The following is a 17,583-nucleotide window of genomic DNA, read 5'->3' on the forward strand; positions in this document are numbered from 1 at the left end:
CAATTTACCCCTCAAACTATCAAAACAATAATAATGTACCCCAAATTTTAAAAAATGATGAAATTACCCTTACTAAAATAAAAACAAAAATACTAAAAATTAATTTTTTTTTCAAAATTGTAAGGGTATTTTTGTCTTGTTGAAAATTCTATATGAGTAATTTAATCATTTTGTTAGCATTTGGGGATACATTGTCATTGTTTTGGTAATTTATGAGATAAATTGTCATTGAGATGATAGTTTGAAGGAATTAAGTGAATTTTATCCAAAAAAAAAGTAAAAAAATGTTGCAAGGGGTGGCCAAAGTCACCCCTAGTGGCCACCCCTTCAACCTCTTTTTAGTTTTTATTGTTTTAATTTTGATTTAAAAATTAAATTTTTTTAATAATAAAATAATAAAAGTACCATACCACATCAGCTTTTGATGGGCTAAATGTGAGGAAATGATTGCATTTTAGTATGAAAAATGCTAGAATCTAATAGAAACTTCACATTTTACCCATAAAAGTCAAAATGACAAGATGCTACATCATTTTTTTGTGGAGGAAAAAAGACAAAGCAAAAAGAAAAGGAAAATGATAAAGGCATAACTTAAATCCAACTTTTGTCTTAAGTTTAAAAAAAAAAAAAAAAAAAATTGCTTGTGGAGGAGAGAGCTAGCCTTAAACGGAGGAGAGAAAATTTGAGGAGCTGTTGGGTAGATGGGAGAGAGACAACGTGGAGTTATTTGCAGTAGTGGCTCAAAAGATTTGGTTCCGTTGAAATGCCGTGGTACATAGGGACGTTTTTTCTCATCCCAAGCAACTGATTCGTGAGGCCAGGGACTCTCTTGGTGATTTTCAACGCCAGAATTCAAGGGTGAGGGTGGTGGCAGCTTGAAGCATCACTCTACGTAGCATTATGGATCCAGTTATGGCTTAAGCACAAGCTGCACTATATGCAATAATGTTCAGCCAGGAGATGGGCTTTACCGATGTCATTTTTTAAGGAGATGCACTACAAATAGTGAACGCGGTTAATTCGACTATGAAAAATAATAGTTGCTATGGACATTTTGTGGAAGGGATCCAAACAAGTCTATGTTATTTTCGGTCTCGTAGTTTTACTCATGTGATGCGAAAAGCTAATTATGCAGCTCCCGAGCTAGCAAAAGAGGCAACCAACCATGTCATAGATAAAACATGGATATGAGAAATCCCACCAAGCATCTATAGTATTGTCGGTAAGGAGTTTTCTCTCCCTTCTTTGTGATTTTTTTGATCTTTACATTCTTGTCAATGATATTTGAGTTTAATTTTTTTTAAAAAAAGTTACGTTTCTCACAACCATTACGTTAACCATTTTAATTGCTATAATGAAATAAAAAATATTACATGTCTTTCTTCTTCTTCTTCTTTTTTGTCATTTTTACTTCTAAATGCATTTTTTTTTTTTCATTTTGCTACCAAACATTAGTAATAGTTAAAAGAAAAAAAAAAAAACACAATTACAAAACAGCTAAATAGTTTTTTAGTGGTAGAACTTTTTGATAAAATTTTACAAACAAAAATTTTATTTTTCAATACAATCTCAAATAGGCTCATAGTTTTAGTAGGTACATAGACTTTTTCGTATTGTCTTGTAATGGACACTAGTTTTATCAAGACTCAGATATGAGTCAACTGCTTTTCTTAATGTTATTTCTTACAATTTCTCTTGTAGGTTGAGTTCTTGGAGAGTAGTAAATTTGGATGGACCAAAAACACAAAAAAAAAAAAAAAAAAAAAAAAAAAAAAAAAAACCATGAATTAAAGGATAAAAAAAAATCCAAAATTATTTTATTATTTTAATGTCGATCCTCTTATACTCAATTTCAGAACTGTATGTCCTCAAAAGGTAGTTCAATTGGTTAGGACCATGTCTAATGAAGCGAATGTCACTAATTCAAATCTTTTTCTCTTGTGCGAACATATAAAAAATAAAAAATTCACATAAAGGTAATTGAATGAGATGTCATGTTTGACTTTGGGCACTAATTATGGTCCTGTACGGACGATATTTTCCTGAAACTAATTTGAAAAGAAAAAAATTAACATCTTCTATAAAAATGATATGCGTTTTCTACATATGAAAAGCACATTTTTTTTTAAAATTTTTTTTTTAATTATAAGGATAAAATTGAAATAAAATTTATCTAAAAAAATATGAGTTTCTCACATGAAAAATGATTCATCATTTTTATAGAATAAGTTAAAAGAAATTTTTTTAACCCAATTTAGAGAAAAAAAAAAAACTGTATGTTCTGTACCCCGCATTGCTTTAGCTAGGATCCGGCCCCACAACTGCTGTTTAAAAAAAAGAAAAAAAAAGTCCAGATTTAATCCAAGATCTTTTAGCCAAACTATATATATCCTTCATTGCAATCCACCGTAGATGGTGTAATTGGAAAGCTCCAGATTTTACTGGATAACAAAAAAAAGGAAAAAAAGACGAAATTAATAACCAAGAAAACCCATTAACCAAGTACCATTATCTTGTATGAACCGACTGAGAAAGAGAGAGTGGATGAACCCAAGGCGGCCGCTGTTGTCGTGGAAGGCCGGGGTTTTCGTTTTTCTTGGAACCCATGGAGGTAAACGTTTGCTTAAGATGTTTTTTTTTTTTTTCAAACGGAATTATTGAGTGCTAAAAGTATTTTAAAACCTTTTAAACGCAATTTCAAACATGTCATAATTAAGAATTAAAAACGTTTGGTTAAGAGAAAGAAATGTTTAGTTAAGTATGGAACTTTCAAAGCTATACAGTTTACATCATATAACAAATATTATCCTATCTGTATATGATAAGAGTGTGTCATTGCTGTGTTGATAGGTTCATAGATCGATATACTTTTTTCACAGATGGTTGGTTAACAATTTTTATAGAAAATTTGCAGTATTTGCCTAGTTTGGATTGCAGAGAAGGGAAGGGAGAAGAGTCTTAAAATCAAGAGATGAATGGTGGTGAGCCATGAGGAAACTCGAGGATGGTGAGATCTGAGAGCAGGACTAGAAAGCAGGTGATTGAGGAGAAGAAAAGCAACTCTCTGCATTCGCTAAAAAAAATAATATTTAACCCTAAATAATAAAGCACCAACAATGTAATTAATAAAATAAATACACGAATCTCATTCTTATGGGAAGCATGTAAACTGACGAACATATGATAAGTAGAATATTCGATCTATATATAATTACCTATGGAAAACTTCGGTCAGTTCCAAAAATCTGCAGAGAGCAGTGCACAAGGAACAGAAATTTGTGTTGGGACTTGGGAGAAAGAGCAAAGCTTTATTCATTATTAAAAACAAAACAAAAAGTTGTCTAATTTCTATGCCCCAGCGCTGGCAGAGTGAGAGAGTTACGCAGTGCATGTTTCCTTCTTGCAAGTCTCATCAATGAGCAGGTCCATGGAGCGGCAGGACGATCCACCGTCTTCCACAGCCTTCTTGGCCATAACAGCAATCTCTTTCCCCTTCTTCCTCACTTCCTTCCCCATCTCTCCCTCCATCAACTCACTCACCATTTTCTGCAACCCCTCCCGTTTCACAAACCCTCTCACTGACCCATCAACGGTCTCAACCCTCAGCCCCACCTTTATCTCCTCTGCCACCATTCTCGCATTCAAATGTTGCTCTGCCAACATCGGCCATGCCAGGATTGGTACTCCAGCGCATATGCTCTCCAGAACAGAATTCCACCCACAGTGGCTTAGGAACCCCTGCACGCACTCGTGCATCAAAATCTCCCTTTGGTCAACCCACTCTCTCACCACAATTCCCCTGTCTTTCACTCTCTCCTCAAACCCCTCTAAAACCTCCGACTGATCACTCTTTCTTGTCACCCACAAGAAATTCACCTTGGATTCCTCCAACCCAATTGCTATTTCTTTGAGTTGTGCAGGGGAAATATCCGCCTGAGACCCAAAGGCTACGTACAGAACAGAGCTCCCCTGCTCACGCTTCTTGTCCAGCCACTGCACCCATGATGGCTTACTGTTGGATTCCTTTGGCGGCCCAGCCAGGCAAAGAGGCCCCACGGACCAGGCCTTGGGTGAACACTCACGATTCCAATAATCAACAAACAAAGGCTCAAGCTCATGAAAACTGTTGAATATGACGCCGTAGCTATTCATTTCTGCCATTACAACATTCATAACGAACTCAAAATGCAGACCCTTTGGGTCCGGCTCCCTAAAATGCTGCTCGAAGTCATTTCTAGTGACTTTGACCCATGGAAAAGGATCCACTGTTATCAACTCGTCGTCTGACTCGGGTCCAAAGAGAAGCCGATTCTCAATCACAGCCCGGCTAATAGCCCTGGAGTGATAGCTCATACCATGGAATGCGAACAGGGGGATGTTGAATTTGGAGGCGGACTCCAGGGTCCACCAGAGGAACCAATCAGAGACAATGAAGTTGACACGTGGAAGAGTCTGGAGAGCTCGTTCGAAGGCGGGCTGCATGGGCTTGGTACCGTTGGCAAATGAATAGAACAGGGATATCGAGGGCAGTTTGTCGGTACTCTCGATGCCAGCAGGGATGTCGTCAGCCACGTTTTGAGGGAAGGGAAGGTCGACGACGGAGGCAGAAGTGTGAGCAAGGGAGTGATCGATGAATGGACGGTTGGCTACGGTGGTGAAGACGGTGACGGCCTGGCCACGGCGGAGGAGGAGATGGGCTAGGTGGAGGATTGGGACGGTGTGGCCTTTGGACATGAAAGGAAAGAGAACCACATGGTGAGCTTGTGTTTCAGAGTTGGAACTCATTTTTCTTCTTCTTTCTCTCTCGCTCTCTTTGTTTATGGTTACTGTTCTGGTAATATATATGGCGATTTTTTATTATAAATGAGATTACAATTGATTAAATACTTAATAAAAAATTTGATTTATCAATTTAATTATTATTATTATTATTTTAAGGAAAATCATTCTTATTTCATTAATAGAGAAGCCAAGAGCATTAAAACTCTTACGATCACAAAACATAACGTTCTAAAAGATCATAATCGAAGCTAAAAGATCAAAGCCGTAGCTATAAGATTACACATCAAAGACGTCAAACTTTCGCTAACTTATAATTAATCTTCAATTTGAATAACAAATCTGAGGTAGGCAGATACAAACCTAATGCATAGGTAGTATCTCTTATTCCTCGACCCTGGGATCAAAAGGACCCCATGCCGACATACAACATCATCAACCCGAAAGCCAAGATATCATTTGATTAATTAATTAATATGTTGAATTATCAGGCATACACTCTTAATTACTCTCCCAGCAATTTATATAAAAATTATAGTTATTCAAGCATATGGTCAAAAAAATACAGCTATTCGGAAAGATGATGGTGGTTGAATGAGATGTCATGTTTGATTAGTTTTGGTCACCGATAATTATGGTCGTCTAATATGTTATCTACCGTTGCTTTATATATGATCAGCATCGTCCAAGTCAATGTTCTCACGAGATGTGACATATGGAACCAATTTATTAATGAAATTTTATTTTCTTTTATTTTTGTTGATATCTTAGTAAGATTTAAAAATTATGTCAAATTGGACAAAAATTTATGAAATTGCGTAATTATTCTTAATTTTTTTTTTCTAAAAAAAGTTCATCTGAAAATTAGTAACGGAGGATCTGAATTAAAAAATTTTGAAACATTAAAGTGGTATATTACCAATTTTTAAATATTGGAGTTTGAATTGAAAAACTTCTAAAACTTCAAGGGGTAAAATAAATTTAACCCATCAAAAAAAAAAAAATAGTGAATTTAATGATGAAATAATATTTTAGAAAGGTTGTAGAAAACAAGCTAGTTGCATGATTCCATGAGTCCATAAGAGTTAAAATGAAAGTGGGCATCCCCGATCAATCCTCTATAAGCCACACACACATACGAATGGCTATAAAAGCTTGCATGTTTTCCACGGTTCCACCCCACCCGTTCTCTGCTTCTTATGTCATGATGCATATATAACACCACGTCCCAATGCTTCACCCAATTGTTGTATTTATTCATTTTAGGTGGACATAGACAATTTCTTAGTTCAATTTCTCACTTTAGGATCAATATTCAGACCGTTTGAGATTGGAGCATGTATCCCATTACATACGTAACAGTATACAATAAGGACGTGTCGATACAACAAAACCTACAAAAGTATATATATATATCGTCGAAGGTATACGATAATATATGTCATCCTAGACAAGGACGGACATAATTTTAAAATTATCCTTAAAATTTATGAATTTTTATAAAATATCTCTCTAAAAACTAAATTTTTACATTTTTCCGCCGACTCATAATTGTCAATTCCGCCGTGATCCTGCAAGTGGATTCGTGGAAAGGGATGTGGTGGAATGAATACATAGTTGGAAACTGTTAGAAGCAAAACTTAATTAAAGTTGTTTGTTTTTTTGTCAATTCTTGTTTTACTTTTTATTTTGGTCCTCGATGCTGGCTCATGGCTGCACCTCCGCATATTAAAAAAGGACAAATATTTATTTTACCGTTGACTGCTTTTGTAAACCTCTAAAAATTTCTTCCCTCAACCACCGTTTGGAAAGTAGCTACAAAAAGGTTAAGAAAATTAGTGGGTAGGTAGTTAGCGGTGGTTCGGTGGAACATTCTATACTCAATTATTTTTTATTTTTTATTTTTAATTAAATAAGGAAGAGGTTACAAGAAATGATCATTTGCACTCTTGATCCGAAAGAAAGAAGAAGAGGACGATCTTAAAAACGAAAAAAGGGTGGGCTTTCCAACAATAGACCAAAAACAAACTAAAGACAAAAACGACAGAAAAATCCTAGTAACAGTTGGAAATGAGTCAAATAAATGACTCGGTCCATCAAACGAACCGAAACGGCCAAAATAGGCTGTAATAAACGGCAAAATTCTGTAAACGGAAACAGCACCCCAAAGGGTAGCCGACATGACCATTAGTGGTCGAAAAAGAACAACACAGCCGACCATCAGTAGTCGAAAAGGAGAGGAAGATCTGTGTCAAAAAAAAAAAAAAAAAAAAAGGCCAGATCAAGGATGTAGCCCAGAAAATGAACACAATGAACAAAAAAATACAAACAAATAAAAGCATAATAAAATCTCCTAAACCAAATATCAGCAACCCCGACAGTTCTGATACTCAAGTTAGTAGGTAATGAAGTGAGAAAAATTTATTGGTGTAAGAGCACTAGTAAAAGATGTCATATATATATATATATATATATATATATATATATATATATATCATTCTCTTGCATATGTTTAAGAAAAATTTTAAAAAATAAAATTTTAAAAAAAAATCACAAAAATTTACTTACATTAAATTCTCTATATTTAATCAATCATTGTTACGGTGTTTTTCCAGGTATAAAGAGCTAAAAGTCCCTCTCTCCTCTTTCATATTTTTGTCTCTAGATAGAGATTATGTTGAGATTTTGTGAAAAAAATAATATAGGTAGAAAACTTATATTTTATAAAAAAAAATAATATTTTAATAATATAAGAAAAGATAAAAGAAATTATTGTGAAATATGTTCCTTGGATAGCGGAGGGGGGTTAACCAGCCCGTTGCTCCTTCTGGGGCTTTTGGGGCTTGATGTGGAGGATGTAAAAGGAAACCCTCCATAAACTAAGAATTTTCAACTATTTATTTGGAACCAAGGAATTTGCACCACTTTTCAATGGGTCTCATATTGAAACATTGTGGCCCTTTATTTTGATTTTTTTTTTTCAAAAAAATCTCGAAGTCCAATCCATATATGCAGTACAGGGCCCATCACTTTGATCAAATGTTTCTCATTTTGATTATGGAAGCCCAAGGAACATATGCAATAGAGGTCTACTAACTGGGCTACAGAGAGGCCCATAATGCGAAAATAGTAATGATGGTCTATTATTATACGAAAGTCAACCCTGACATCTTTTCCTTTTCTTTTTTTAATCAAATAAGGAAAAACGAGTTTCGTGATTAATCGACCACAAAAGGGGTGGGCACCCCAACAATAAAGCCCAAATGGTCAACGCAGTACAAATTTAAGAACAAATTTTGGATCAAGTCCAAAAGGACCCAACAGTAGGCAATGGTTTTGCTGGTGATTCCAAAATAATCATAAACAAGTTGGGCCTTTTTTAGGGCTGCACAAGGTGATGACAAATTGCAAAAGATCTCCGTGAAGAGTCTATTGTGGTAAAGGCAACAACTACTGTTAAATAGTTATTGCAGGGCAGGCACTGCAGAAAATCGAATAAGATCCTTTGAAGGATATCCACCAACATCAAAAATCTCCCTCACAAGATCAAACCACTTATCTACAGGTAGATTATAACCTATGGAAAACAATAAATACAGCAAAGACCAACAGAAAATACAGAAATACAAAGGAAAGACATAAAAAACCCAACTACAGAAGCAACAAGAAATGAACAAAAAACCTAAACTGCAGCATCACCAGTGGAAGATGCTTTTCTTTATATTCCGAGTACAACTTTGCCCGCTCCATTTGCACATAAAAATGTTTTCTTGCTCGATGGTGGGCCTTCAAACATCATTTTGTTTGGATGTCGGTTACGAGTCGTGTTCAAGTATGAATATGAAATTATATAAATTAATCTATTTAATTAAATAGATTATACCTTTTAATCTAAATATGTTAATTTCGTATCACATTTACGAGGCATGCCATAAATTGTTAACTGTAAATGTCGTGTATCAGGTTTGATTTATGTCGAGGCATTAATATAATATTATATGAGTCAAGCGTAACCCGACGTCCTTTTAATTATAACCCACTAATTTCTTATGAAGTTCACGAATCGTGTAAAAAAAATGTCCGTTCTAAAAACTTTATAATCTCATCTCCCATTTTGCAAACAACTTATCAACCCAAATTAGCTGAAACGAGGCTATCACAGCTGACAGCAACATGAAAGAAAACAAGCACTCATCAACTAAATTCTACCAAACAAGCAAAGAGGTGTACTCAAATTCTAAAAATTAAGAGGGAAAATAACATAACTTGATCATAACTTCTAAATGAATCTGTCCAAGAATACAAGCAAATCTCATACATCAGGCAAAGGAGAGGGATCAGAACTCAGCTGATTCCCAACTGTATTTGCTTGGCTATCTTCCGATTCAACTCCAGCATCGTTCAAATGGGTGTGGTTTTCTCTGAGCTCTATCCCAATATCACTCTCACAGCAACTTTCTATTATGGGGCTTTCTGTCAACTCAATCCTAATATCACTGAGGTGGCTGCTTCCTGTTGTTTGGCTGATCCCTCTCAACTCAACGCTGAGATCACTAAAATGGCTGCTCCCTTCCCCTGAAACTGAACCCCCCTTCCAAGATTCAGCACTGGTTCGACAAATTGGGCAGATGGGTGTCTTCAGAAGCCATGCATCCACACACTGGGCATGAAAACTGTGCTTGCATGTGGGCAACAATCTGCACTTATCACCCATCTTGAAGTTCTCCAAGCAAACTGCACAGTCCACTACTGGGCTGCTTCTCTCTTCTTTGGCTCTGTACTCATAGCAAGGAAGCTTGTCCAAGTCATCTCTAGACATGCTTGTGCTTCCAGCGCTGCCCCTCCCAACCATAGTTCCACTGGAGAATCCTCTTCTAAAGGCCCTCCCAACAATACAAACATGTATTAAGACCAGCACAACAATTCCCCCAAATAACAGTATCACAGATAGGATAATTGCCATTAACATAAGCTGTGTTGCCGCGGCTAAAACTTCATCACTCATCACAATCATTCTGAAGACGTCTCTTAAAACCCATTGAAAATCCCAGTGTCTTTTGCCTCAAATCATTGCCAACCTATATGTTCTTAATTTTCTTGAAACTCAGAATTCAAGCCATCATATCTCAGCATAGGTTAGAAGAAACTCGCAACCTTAAAAGCTGAAAATGCTGGAAAGAGGACAAAATTATAAGATAGGTAGCAATTAGAAGCAGCCAAGCAGGTGGAGTGGTTCATTCATTCATGCCGACATAATTGGCTGATCAATACCAATGTGTTGTTTGGTATAAAAGATATTTAATGCTTAGTGGGTCTTGGTCTTAATCTCTACTGTACAATGGAGTAGGTAGAAAAAGAACAAAAATTTGCAAATAGAGGCAAAAACATCACACGGAAATTTGTCTTGTATTTTCGTTTACAAATACATTAACAAAACAACTTTTCAAAACACAAAAATAATTTTCATTTTTGTGTCGCATTATAACCCTTCAAAATGCACGCTTTTTCTTTTCTTATTCCTTTATTTTTGGGGCGGAGAAACCCTAACTAAACTGTCTAACACTACCTTACAGCTATAATAAATCAAACCTATAACCGACTTTTAAAAGATAAGAAGTACCATACATTGAGCTACAAAAGTTAATGACCTTTTCTCTTTATGTTCTTCCCACTGCATATAAATGTGTACGTATGTTTCACCCACTTTCTTGTGTTTCTTTATATGGTTTTGGCATATTAGCAAATAAAAGGCATCCTATAGTATTAGTCAAAAGACAACTGTTCTTTACTTTTATTCATCTTAATCTTCTAAATTAAGATTAACTGTCCCCAATCAGGCTTCATCAAGAGAGTGACCTATTTGGATCAACACAAAAGCTGTCTAAATCATGAGAAGTTATGTTTTTTGTATTCACTTTTTTCCTTCCCTCGATGCAAAGGTATTGTAATAATCCCTTCGCGTAGCTGTCAATATTGAAAATATTATTCAAAGAAAAAGTATAAATTTATATACAAATGTATGATTAAGACATCTAAAATGGAATTAAAAAGAAAAAGAAAAGGTTTAAAACCACTTGATTGATCCTTGTGTGATCGATAATCTATTATATATAGGCGTGGTGGTTGGAGCATTATGTCAGTAGTTGTGATGTTATTTTGGTTGGAAGAGCACAATTAAAAGCTAAAGCAACAAGGTTTCTCAGAATAATCTTCTTCAGTTGTTCGAACTTTATTTTCATAAAAAGAAAAGGGATACATCTTAAATACATATACAGGAAACCCCATAAACTAAGATTTAAAATTTGAAAGTTCCAAACAAGTCCAAAAAGAAGAAAACGTGAAATCTGCTCAAAGCATTATTCTTCGTTCTTTTTGTCCGAGTCTGTGTTCAAAGCATTCAACCAATCAAAAAGTAATCTCAGAAACATATAATAATGAACTTCAACATTTCCCCAGAATATTACTCTTAAAATATTTGTAGAATATAACCCCATTGCATCATGATTCTAAAACCTATCCACTTCTGCTTCTCGGTGTTACATCAGAGAGAGAAAAAACATAGCAATTACAGATTCAATCATGAACGTGGAAGTATGATTTTAGATTGGGCTTGCAAAAGCATAAAAAATGCAGTGTAACTTCTGGTGCCTAGCACACATCCAGAATTGAGGAAATGGACGCTGGCAATAAACCGTATACGGGAATTATCATAAAAATTCCTGCTCAACTACATGCTTCAACCGCAATTCCAAACATATCTCAAAGTTTCACATCATTTACAAAATGAGGACAGTAAAGCAAATCAAAGCAAGGAAACTGCAATTGTAGGCTAGGTTCGCTGAAGCTCATATATGTTGGTAAATGAGGATAGTACTCATTAAAATCTCATCATATGTGTTCTATATTAACTTGTATCAGGAACCCAAAACGAGACCCTCCCGAGCAATATTGGTTACACGAAGGACAGCTTGTGCACTTAGAGGAGAGAGTTTTGTCTGACAAAAGTTCTCCCAAGAGCCTGCATCTGGATTCTCTGACACAGTTGGCAGTGTGAGGTCATGAAATTTCTCGTACACAGTTTGCAGCTCCAGAAGAAGAGTTCGAGCAGCCTCCCGGGACTCTGGAAGTTGGTCGCTGAGCTGGGGTGCAGCTGTTTGGATCAATTTGTCAATACCATATGTTTTTATGCCCTCAACACCCTGTTGACATAAGCAAGACAAGCATATTAGGAAAGGTATAAATACAAATATATACTTGTCATCAAGGGACAATAAGATATACCCCCACGTCTACTGAAGATTTATTCTGCAATATAAATCTTCGAAAGTTCAAAAGATATGCATAATCAGAAGTAAGAACACCTCAAATCTAACGTATGTAAAACCTTTCCTGTCCAAGAAAACCCAGGCCAGAACGCACCATGCAGTCAAAGTACTAATACCTAGAGCTGGATACATTGTAGCCAATAGTATTTTCCACAATTTTTTCCTTCCCTTTTCTGGATTGTTTCATATTAGGCCTCATCAAATTTACAAAATGAATAGAAGAAAGCCACATAACTGTCCTTATATATGCTGGGAAAAAGACAATCAGCAGATTCAGAGATCTCTTACCAGAAAGAATGATCAAAACAACATCCAAGGGAATAAAAAGTATGCCGACAGTTTGATGACACTATTAGTCACCAAGAAAGAGAGAGATTCCTTAGAAATATAGCTTATAATAATTTCTCCAATTGTAAATTTCTAAAACCAGCCAACTACAATGAATAAAGGTGTTAGATTGATGTGATACAAAATTTTATTTTATCCTTAGCTTGGGCAAAAACTTGATTCAAAGAAATGATTAAAAAAAGCCACGTAGAATAAGAATTGCACTCATATATGCAGAGAAAACAGGTGGACATAGGGTGATAGGGGCAAATAGGAAGATACAAGAGAGAGGGTATCAAAATCCAGATATGCTGGGCAGGAAAATAAGTGTTCCTAAACATGCAAACAAATGTATACATGTACATGGATAACCAGAGGGGAAGGGGGGATGAATCTAATTTCAGTCATACGGATTAACATTTCAAACCCTAAGACTTGTTTTTTAAAGGCCAGAGGAAGGTTTATGGAGTCAACATAGCAGAAAAGTGACACAACAAGACTACACTTTGAGTACGCCCATAATGCTGGGGACACAAAATAAGGTTATTACATTTAAAGCATAGCAAGAAACAAGCAGCAGCTGTTACAAAATAAATAGTGAATCTATATATCAACATGGGGTACTCAAAGGGTCTTCATAGGATTGTCACATTAATTTGTATTTCTGAAATCACAACAAAGAGAGAACAATTTGCATAAATCACATAAGAAATGAATCGTCTACAGTTCAATGAGATGTCTGAAAAACGATACTAGCAACTTTAGGGGTAATAACAACACTGGCAAATACAAGTTTCAGTGTTTTTGTAAATCCCACTTTTCCCCCTCAAAAAGGGAAAAAGGCTCAAGAAAAACTTCCTTTCTGAGGCTATATCACATTCTCTTACTTTTCTCAGATTCTCAAGAACCAGAGAAATATTACAAAAGATATGAAACAAAGTAAATGACTATATAAACAAGAAACCTAAATTGGAAAGATTTTTGTAGCTAAGGAAACATAAAATGGAAAACTACTATTAGCAAATAGAGAAGAAATATTCCTAAAAACAAAGATAAGCAAATAAGCATGCCTGTTATATTTTTCTTACCAGTCGTGGAACACTTCGACAAAAGCACATTGATGCCTTTGCTCGAATTCGAGGATTCTTGTTCTTAAGACATGGTTGTAATTTTGGCAATAACAGAACAGGGGAAACCCAATTAGTCATTGCTACTAAAGCTCTCTCAGCTGCCTCGCACACAAATCTTTTGTCTTGTGAAGATTTGAGAAGAAGCTGAACTAACTGCACCCATCACATTTGATCACATTGGAAAAAACAAGTAAGAAATAAATTTGCATGTAAATGCTAGGAGTATTTCCTACAAAGCAACCAGTCATGACAATAGCATATAAGAAACACAAGTTACCAGAGGGTCCAATGAATCAATTATATGATCGTTATATGCACTGAAAATGTCTGCAGATGTCATAATTGCAGTTTTGCAAACAGCACTTCTCGGATTTTTCAGGGACTTCACCACCAGCGAAATCACATCTTCCCTATTCACCAATATATGATGGAAATAAATAAGATTGTCAAACAAACCATATCTTAAAAAGCATTATTTGACCTTATCTCTATTGGACAAGCTATATGTCTTCCAATCAGATCATCCAATAAGAATTTTGAACTTACAGCATATCAAGCATTGCTTCCTTGTGAAATATTGATAGGCGGCGTACATTATTGAGTGCTTCACACACCAGAATCCAATCTTTAGATTCAAGCCCAGCTAAGAGTGTCTGGAATATTAGAAAAGAGTTGACCTTCAGATATTAGAATGTCCATGCATGATCATCCAAGAGGAAAAGTTTAAACAAAACACCATGTGAAAAAAAAAAAGAAGCAATGTCACCACCCTAACTAGTGGAACAAGAAAAAAAATACCTTAAGACTCGTTTCAACATCTTCTAAATCATTCAAGTTCTCAGATTCAATGTATTCTACTTCTGAATTTCCAGTCTCTACTCCAGATTTAGCAGTCTCAGTACCATTAATTTGAGGTGAAACCAAGGAGGCAGAGTCTTTCTTTTGGCATTCTTCATGATTTTCATTAGCATTCCCAACGTAAGGCTTAGTTATATTCCCTTTACTGGAGCTCTCATTCTTCTTCTCAGATCCAGGTATTGTATTGAGATCTCGAAGAGCTGTCTCTGACATCACTTTCAGGCTAGAAGTCTGGGGAGAAAAAAAAATAATAAGAAGAGGAAGAGGAAATCCTTTCATCATAAGCAATCCTAAAACAATAACAAGACAGCATTATTGTCAATATGCTCATTATGGTCATATTGGAATGAAGCGTGCGAAACATACTAATACAATTAAAACCAGATTTGAACTGACATAAGAAGATTCACGCATTCACCCTCATTTCATATCATAGAAGATAAGGCCATTTACTGCGCAGTAAGTTTTCCAAGCATTGGCGAATCAGCATTTCTAACAATCACACAGCATAAGAAAAATTTAGGGGCTTTGATAATTGCTGAAGCATTTTTCATGTCAACTTTACATGTAAGATAATAGCAGTGCCTTTTTAAGGGTGTAAAATATTCCTGGACATAAACATATTGCCAACAGATTATTTAGCCATGTATTGGATCCACTTTGCAACTCAACTTAATCACAATATGAACGTAGAGCCTTTCTTGCCTGCATCGATGCCAATAATTACTTTAGCTACAGACCAATATAAACAATTTGAAGTCCTATAAGGATCTCAACAAGCAGCACATGCATTTTTCAGTAAGCAATTTGCAAACATTATGCATCTAATACCCTCAGAGTTCTAGTTGCCATCTAGCTACCTCGTATCCATGACATTGGCTCCTCTTATAACTTCACACTGTTCTTTCAGCAAACTTCAGAATTTCCTAGATCTTCTTTAACTCCACTTCCTTTGAAGATTTAGTATTAGATCATCCATTTTCTTTTTTCATGCTACTTAAAACCTAATATCTTTAGCACTACAGCATTCATTTCAAACCCCACCACCATTTCTTAGGGCACATGCTAAAAGCCACCCCCTCTAGCATTACTGTAGAATAGCAAGTTGAAAATCACAGAAGTAAATAATCAGAGAGCTCCTCCCTAATCAAATTTATCTTTCATTTTATTCAAAACACACTTAAGAGAAACATATTCCCCTTACTTATGTAAGTGTCAACAATAACATAATGAAAACCTGAGAATCGCATTTCAATTATATGAGCATAATGCTCAACTAAATGAATATGTGAGTAACTAAAGTAACCGAACGAGTTCACAAGCATTCACTAATCCCTAAATATACATATCAGAACAAAATCAACCAACAAAAAAAACTGCATTGCAAGTTTCTCTTCCTTGCACCACTCACTACCAAACAAATCCCCAATCCCCTGACAAAAAAACAGTTATAATTATAAGAAACAGAGACAGATAATTACAAATTTCACACAGCAATCACATTTAGTAGACCCAAACACAAACAGAGTGAATAAAACCAAAGTTAACGGAGATCTAGCGCTCCAATAAGCAAATTGAAAAGAACAAAAAAGTCCACAACAAAGATCTCACTCCATACTACATCAGGATCGCGAAATTCCTCATTATCACTACACATTTCAATCCAGTTCCACCATTTTCCAAACTTAATTCAGCGTTCCAAACAAAATATTCGTAATATATGCGTGTGTGTAGAAAGAGAGTACCAGAGAGCGGACAAGAATGATCGGCCAAACAGCGAAGAAAATGCGTTGCTTCTCAGTCTATTTCTCAGTCCCACTCTGTGTAATTGGCGCACTTATAAGAGAGAGAGAGAGAGAGAGAGCGAGAGAAAGAGGGGGGGATTTTTAACCGGCGAGTCAACACGAGACGACGCCGCTTATGGTAAAAGAACCCGACCTGGGCCGGCAGACTCGGGATATTTGCTGCATGTGATGGGATGGGGGAGAGGGTCGGCCACTTAAAATACCCGCGGTTTTCTTGTGAATTATCGGAACTGCCACTGCTTGATCATCGTCGTTTCAAGCTGGTTTTTTGTGATCGTGTGTGTTTCCTTTTTTTGCATTTGATTTTTGAAAAGATTTTTCAGATTTTGAACTGACGCTCCAACACGAGACAATGAAATGAAGGTTTTGAAATGATGCCTTATCATTTGACAAGGATTACTGGATTAATTAAGTTGGGAAAGGAAAGGGTTTATTATCATTACCTCACCCATCAAATCCATCGTAGCCGTCTGATTATTAATGTAATTTTGTGTTAACGGTTGATTAATCCAAAGACTGGGTCTCAGACTCAGATCCAGGTTGGCGATGTGACGTTTGTTTTTTTTTATTTTTTATTACAGCTTTATTTATTTATTTTTTCTTTCTTTATTTTCTAGCTGGTATATAAGTATGCTCTAAAGACACCACATGGGGGTGCCAATGGTAGGAGAGTGGACACATTAGATTGTTGTTATCTTGAGGGGCACGTGATTTACATCCAACATGAAATTTTCTACCACCAAGTACCATTGAAAAAATGTTTATTTAGTCCATATAATTAAAAATATTATATTTTATTTCATAAAGTTCCATTTATACTATACTATTTCAAACGAGACAAAACATTTAAACCCCATAGCTTGTTTTTATTTATTTATAGGCAACGTCAATCTAGTCACTAGGATACAGCACCAACTGCTGCTGTCCATATCTATATTTTGATTAAAAAAAAAAAAAGGGCAATAACAACTCGGACGGTCGAACAGAAATAATATTCATTCATTGAAAAATTTTCAATTATGACCAGCTCAATGGATCATTGATCCGACAATATATATACCATTAAATCTGTGAAATTTAATATAAGTCATGAAATGAATAAAATCGTTATCTTTCTATTTATGTGGGACTAACCATAAATAAATAATGGGTGATTGGATTGGAAAAGAGGAGAGAGAGAGGTATATTGATATGTGCTTTCCTATTTACGCCTTTAATTTGGATAAAAATAAGGAAAAACTTCACTTACTCGGTTTTTGCAATCATATTTTTAAAATTTAAAAAGTTACAATATCAGGTTTTTATATTTAAATTTTTTGAAATATCATACTTACCATTAGGATTTAGGAATAAATCAAA

The 17,583-nt window shown here is 35.5% G+C and overlaps 3 protein-coding genes across 3 annotated transcripts; all 3 read right to left on the reverse strand.

Annotated features, from left to right (window-relative positions):
• Positions 1-3,294: 3,294 nt before the first annotated feature.
• Positions 3,295-4,795, reverse strand: LOC132182592 (UDP-glycosyltransferase 90A1-like). The gene has a single exon (XM_059595881.2). The coding sequence runs from the start codon at positions 4,783-4,785 to the stop codon at positions 3,379-3,381; it is 1,407 nt and encodes a 468-aa protein (XP_059451864.2). The 5' UTR covers positions 4,786-4,795; the 3' UTR covers positions 3,295-3,378.
• Positions 4,796-8,904: 4,109 nt separating this feature from the next.
• On the reverse strand, positions 8,905-10,011 carry LOC132182640 (uncharacterized). The gene has a single exon (XM_059595942.2). The coding sequence runs from the start codon at positions 9,791-9,793 to the stop codon at positions 9,092-9,094; it is 702 nt and encodes a 233-aa protein (XP_059451925.1). The 5' UTR covers positions 9,794-10,011; the 3' UTR covers positions 8,905-9,091.
• Positions 10,012-11,460: 1,449 nt separating this feature from the next.
• On the reverse strand, positions 11,461-16,574 carry LOC132182701 (uncharacterized). Its single transcript, XM_059596019.2, has 6 exons — positions 16,165-16,574; positions 14,360-14,650; positions 14,108-14,214; positions 13,839-13,971; positions 13,520-13,714; positions 11,461-11,978 (listed from the first exon to the last, which is right to left on the reverse strand). The coding sequence occupies exons 2-6, from the start codon at positions 14,630-14,632 to the stop codon at positions 11,694-11,696; spliced, it is 993 nt and encodes a 330-aa protein (XP_059452002.2). The 5' UTR covers positions 14,633-14,650; positions 16,165-16,574; the 3' UTR covers positions 11,461-11,693.
• Positions 16,575-17,583: the final 1,009 nt, after the last annotated feature.

Source organism: Corylus avellana, chromosome 5 (assembly GCF_965113065.1).
Source record: "Corylus avellana chromosome 5, dhCorAvel1.hap1.2, whole genome shotgun sequence".
Taxonomy (NCBI): Eukaryota; Viridiplantae; Streptophyta; class Magnoliopsida; order Fagales; family Betulaceae; genus Corylus; species Corylus avellana.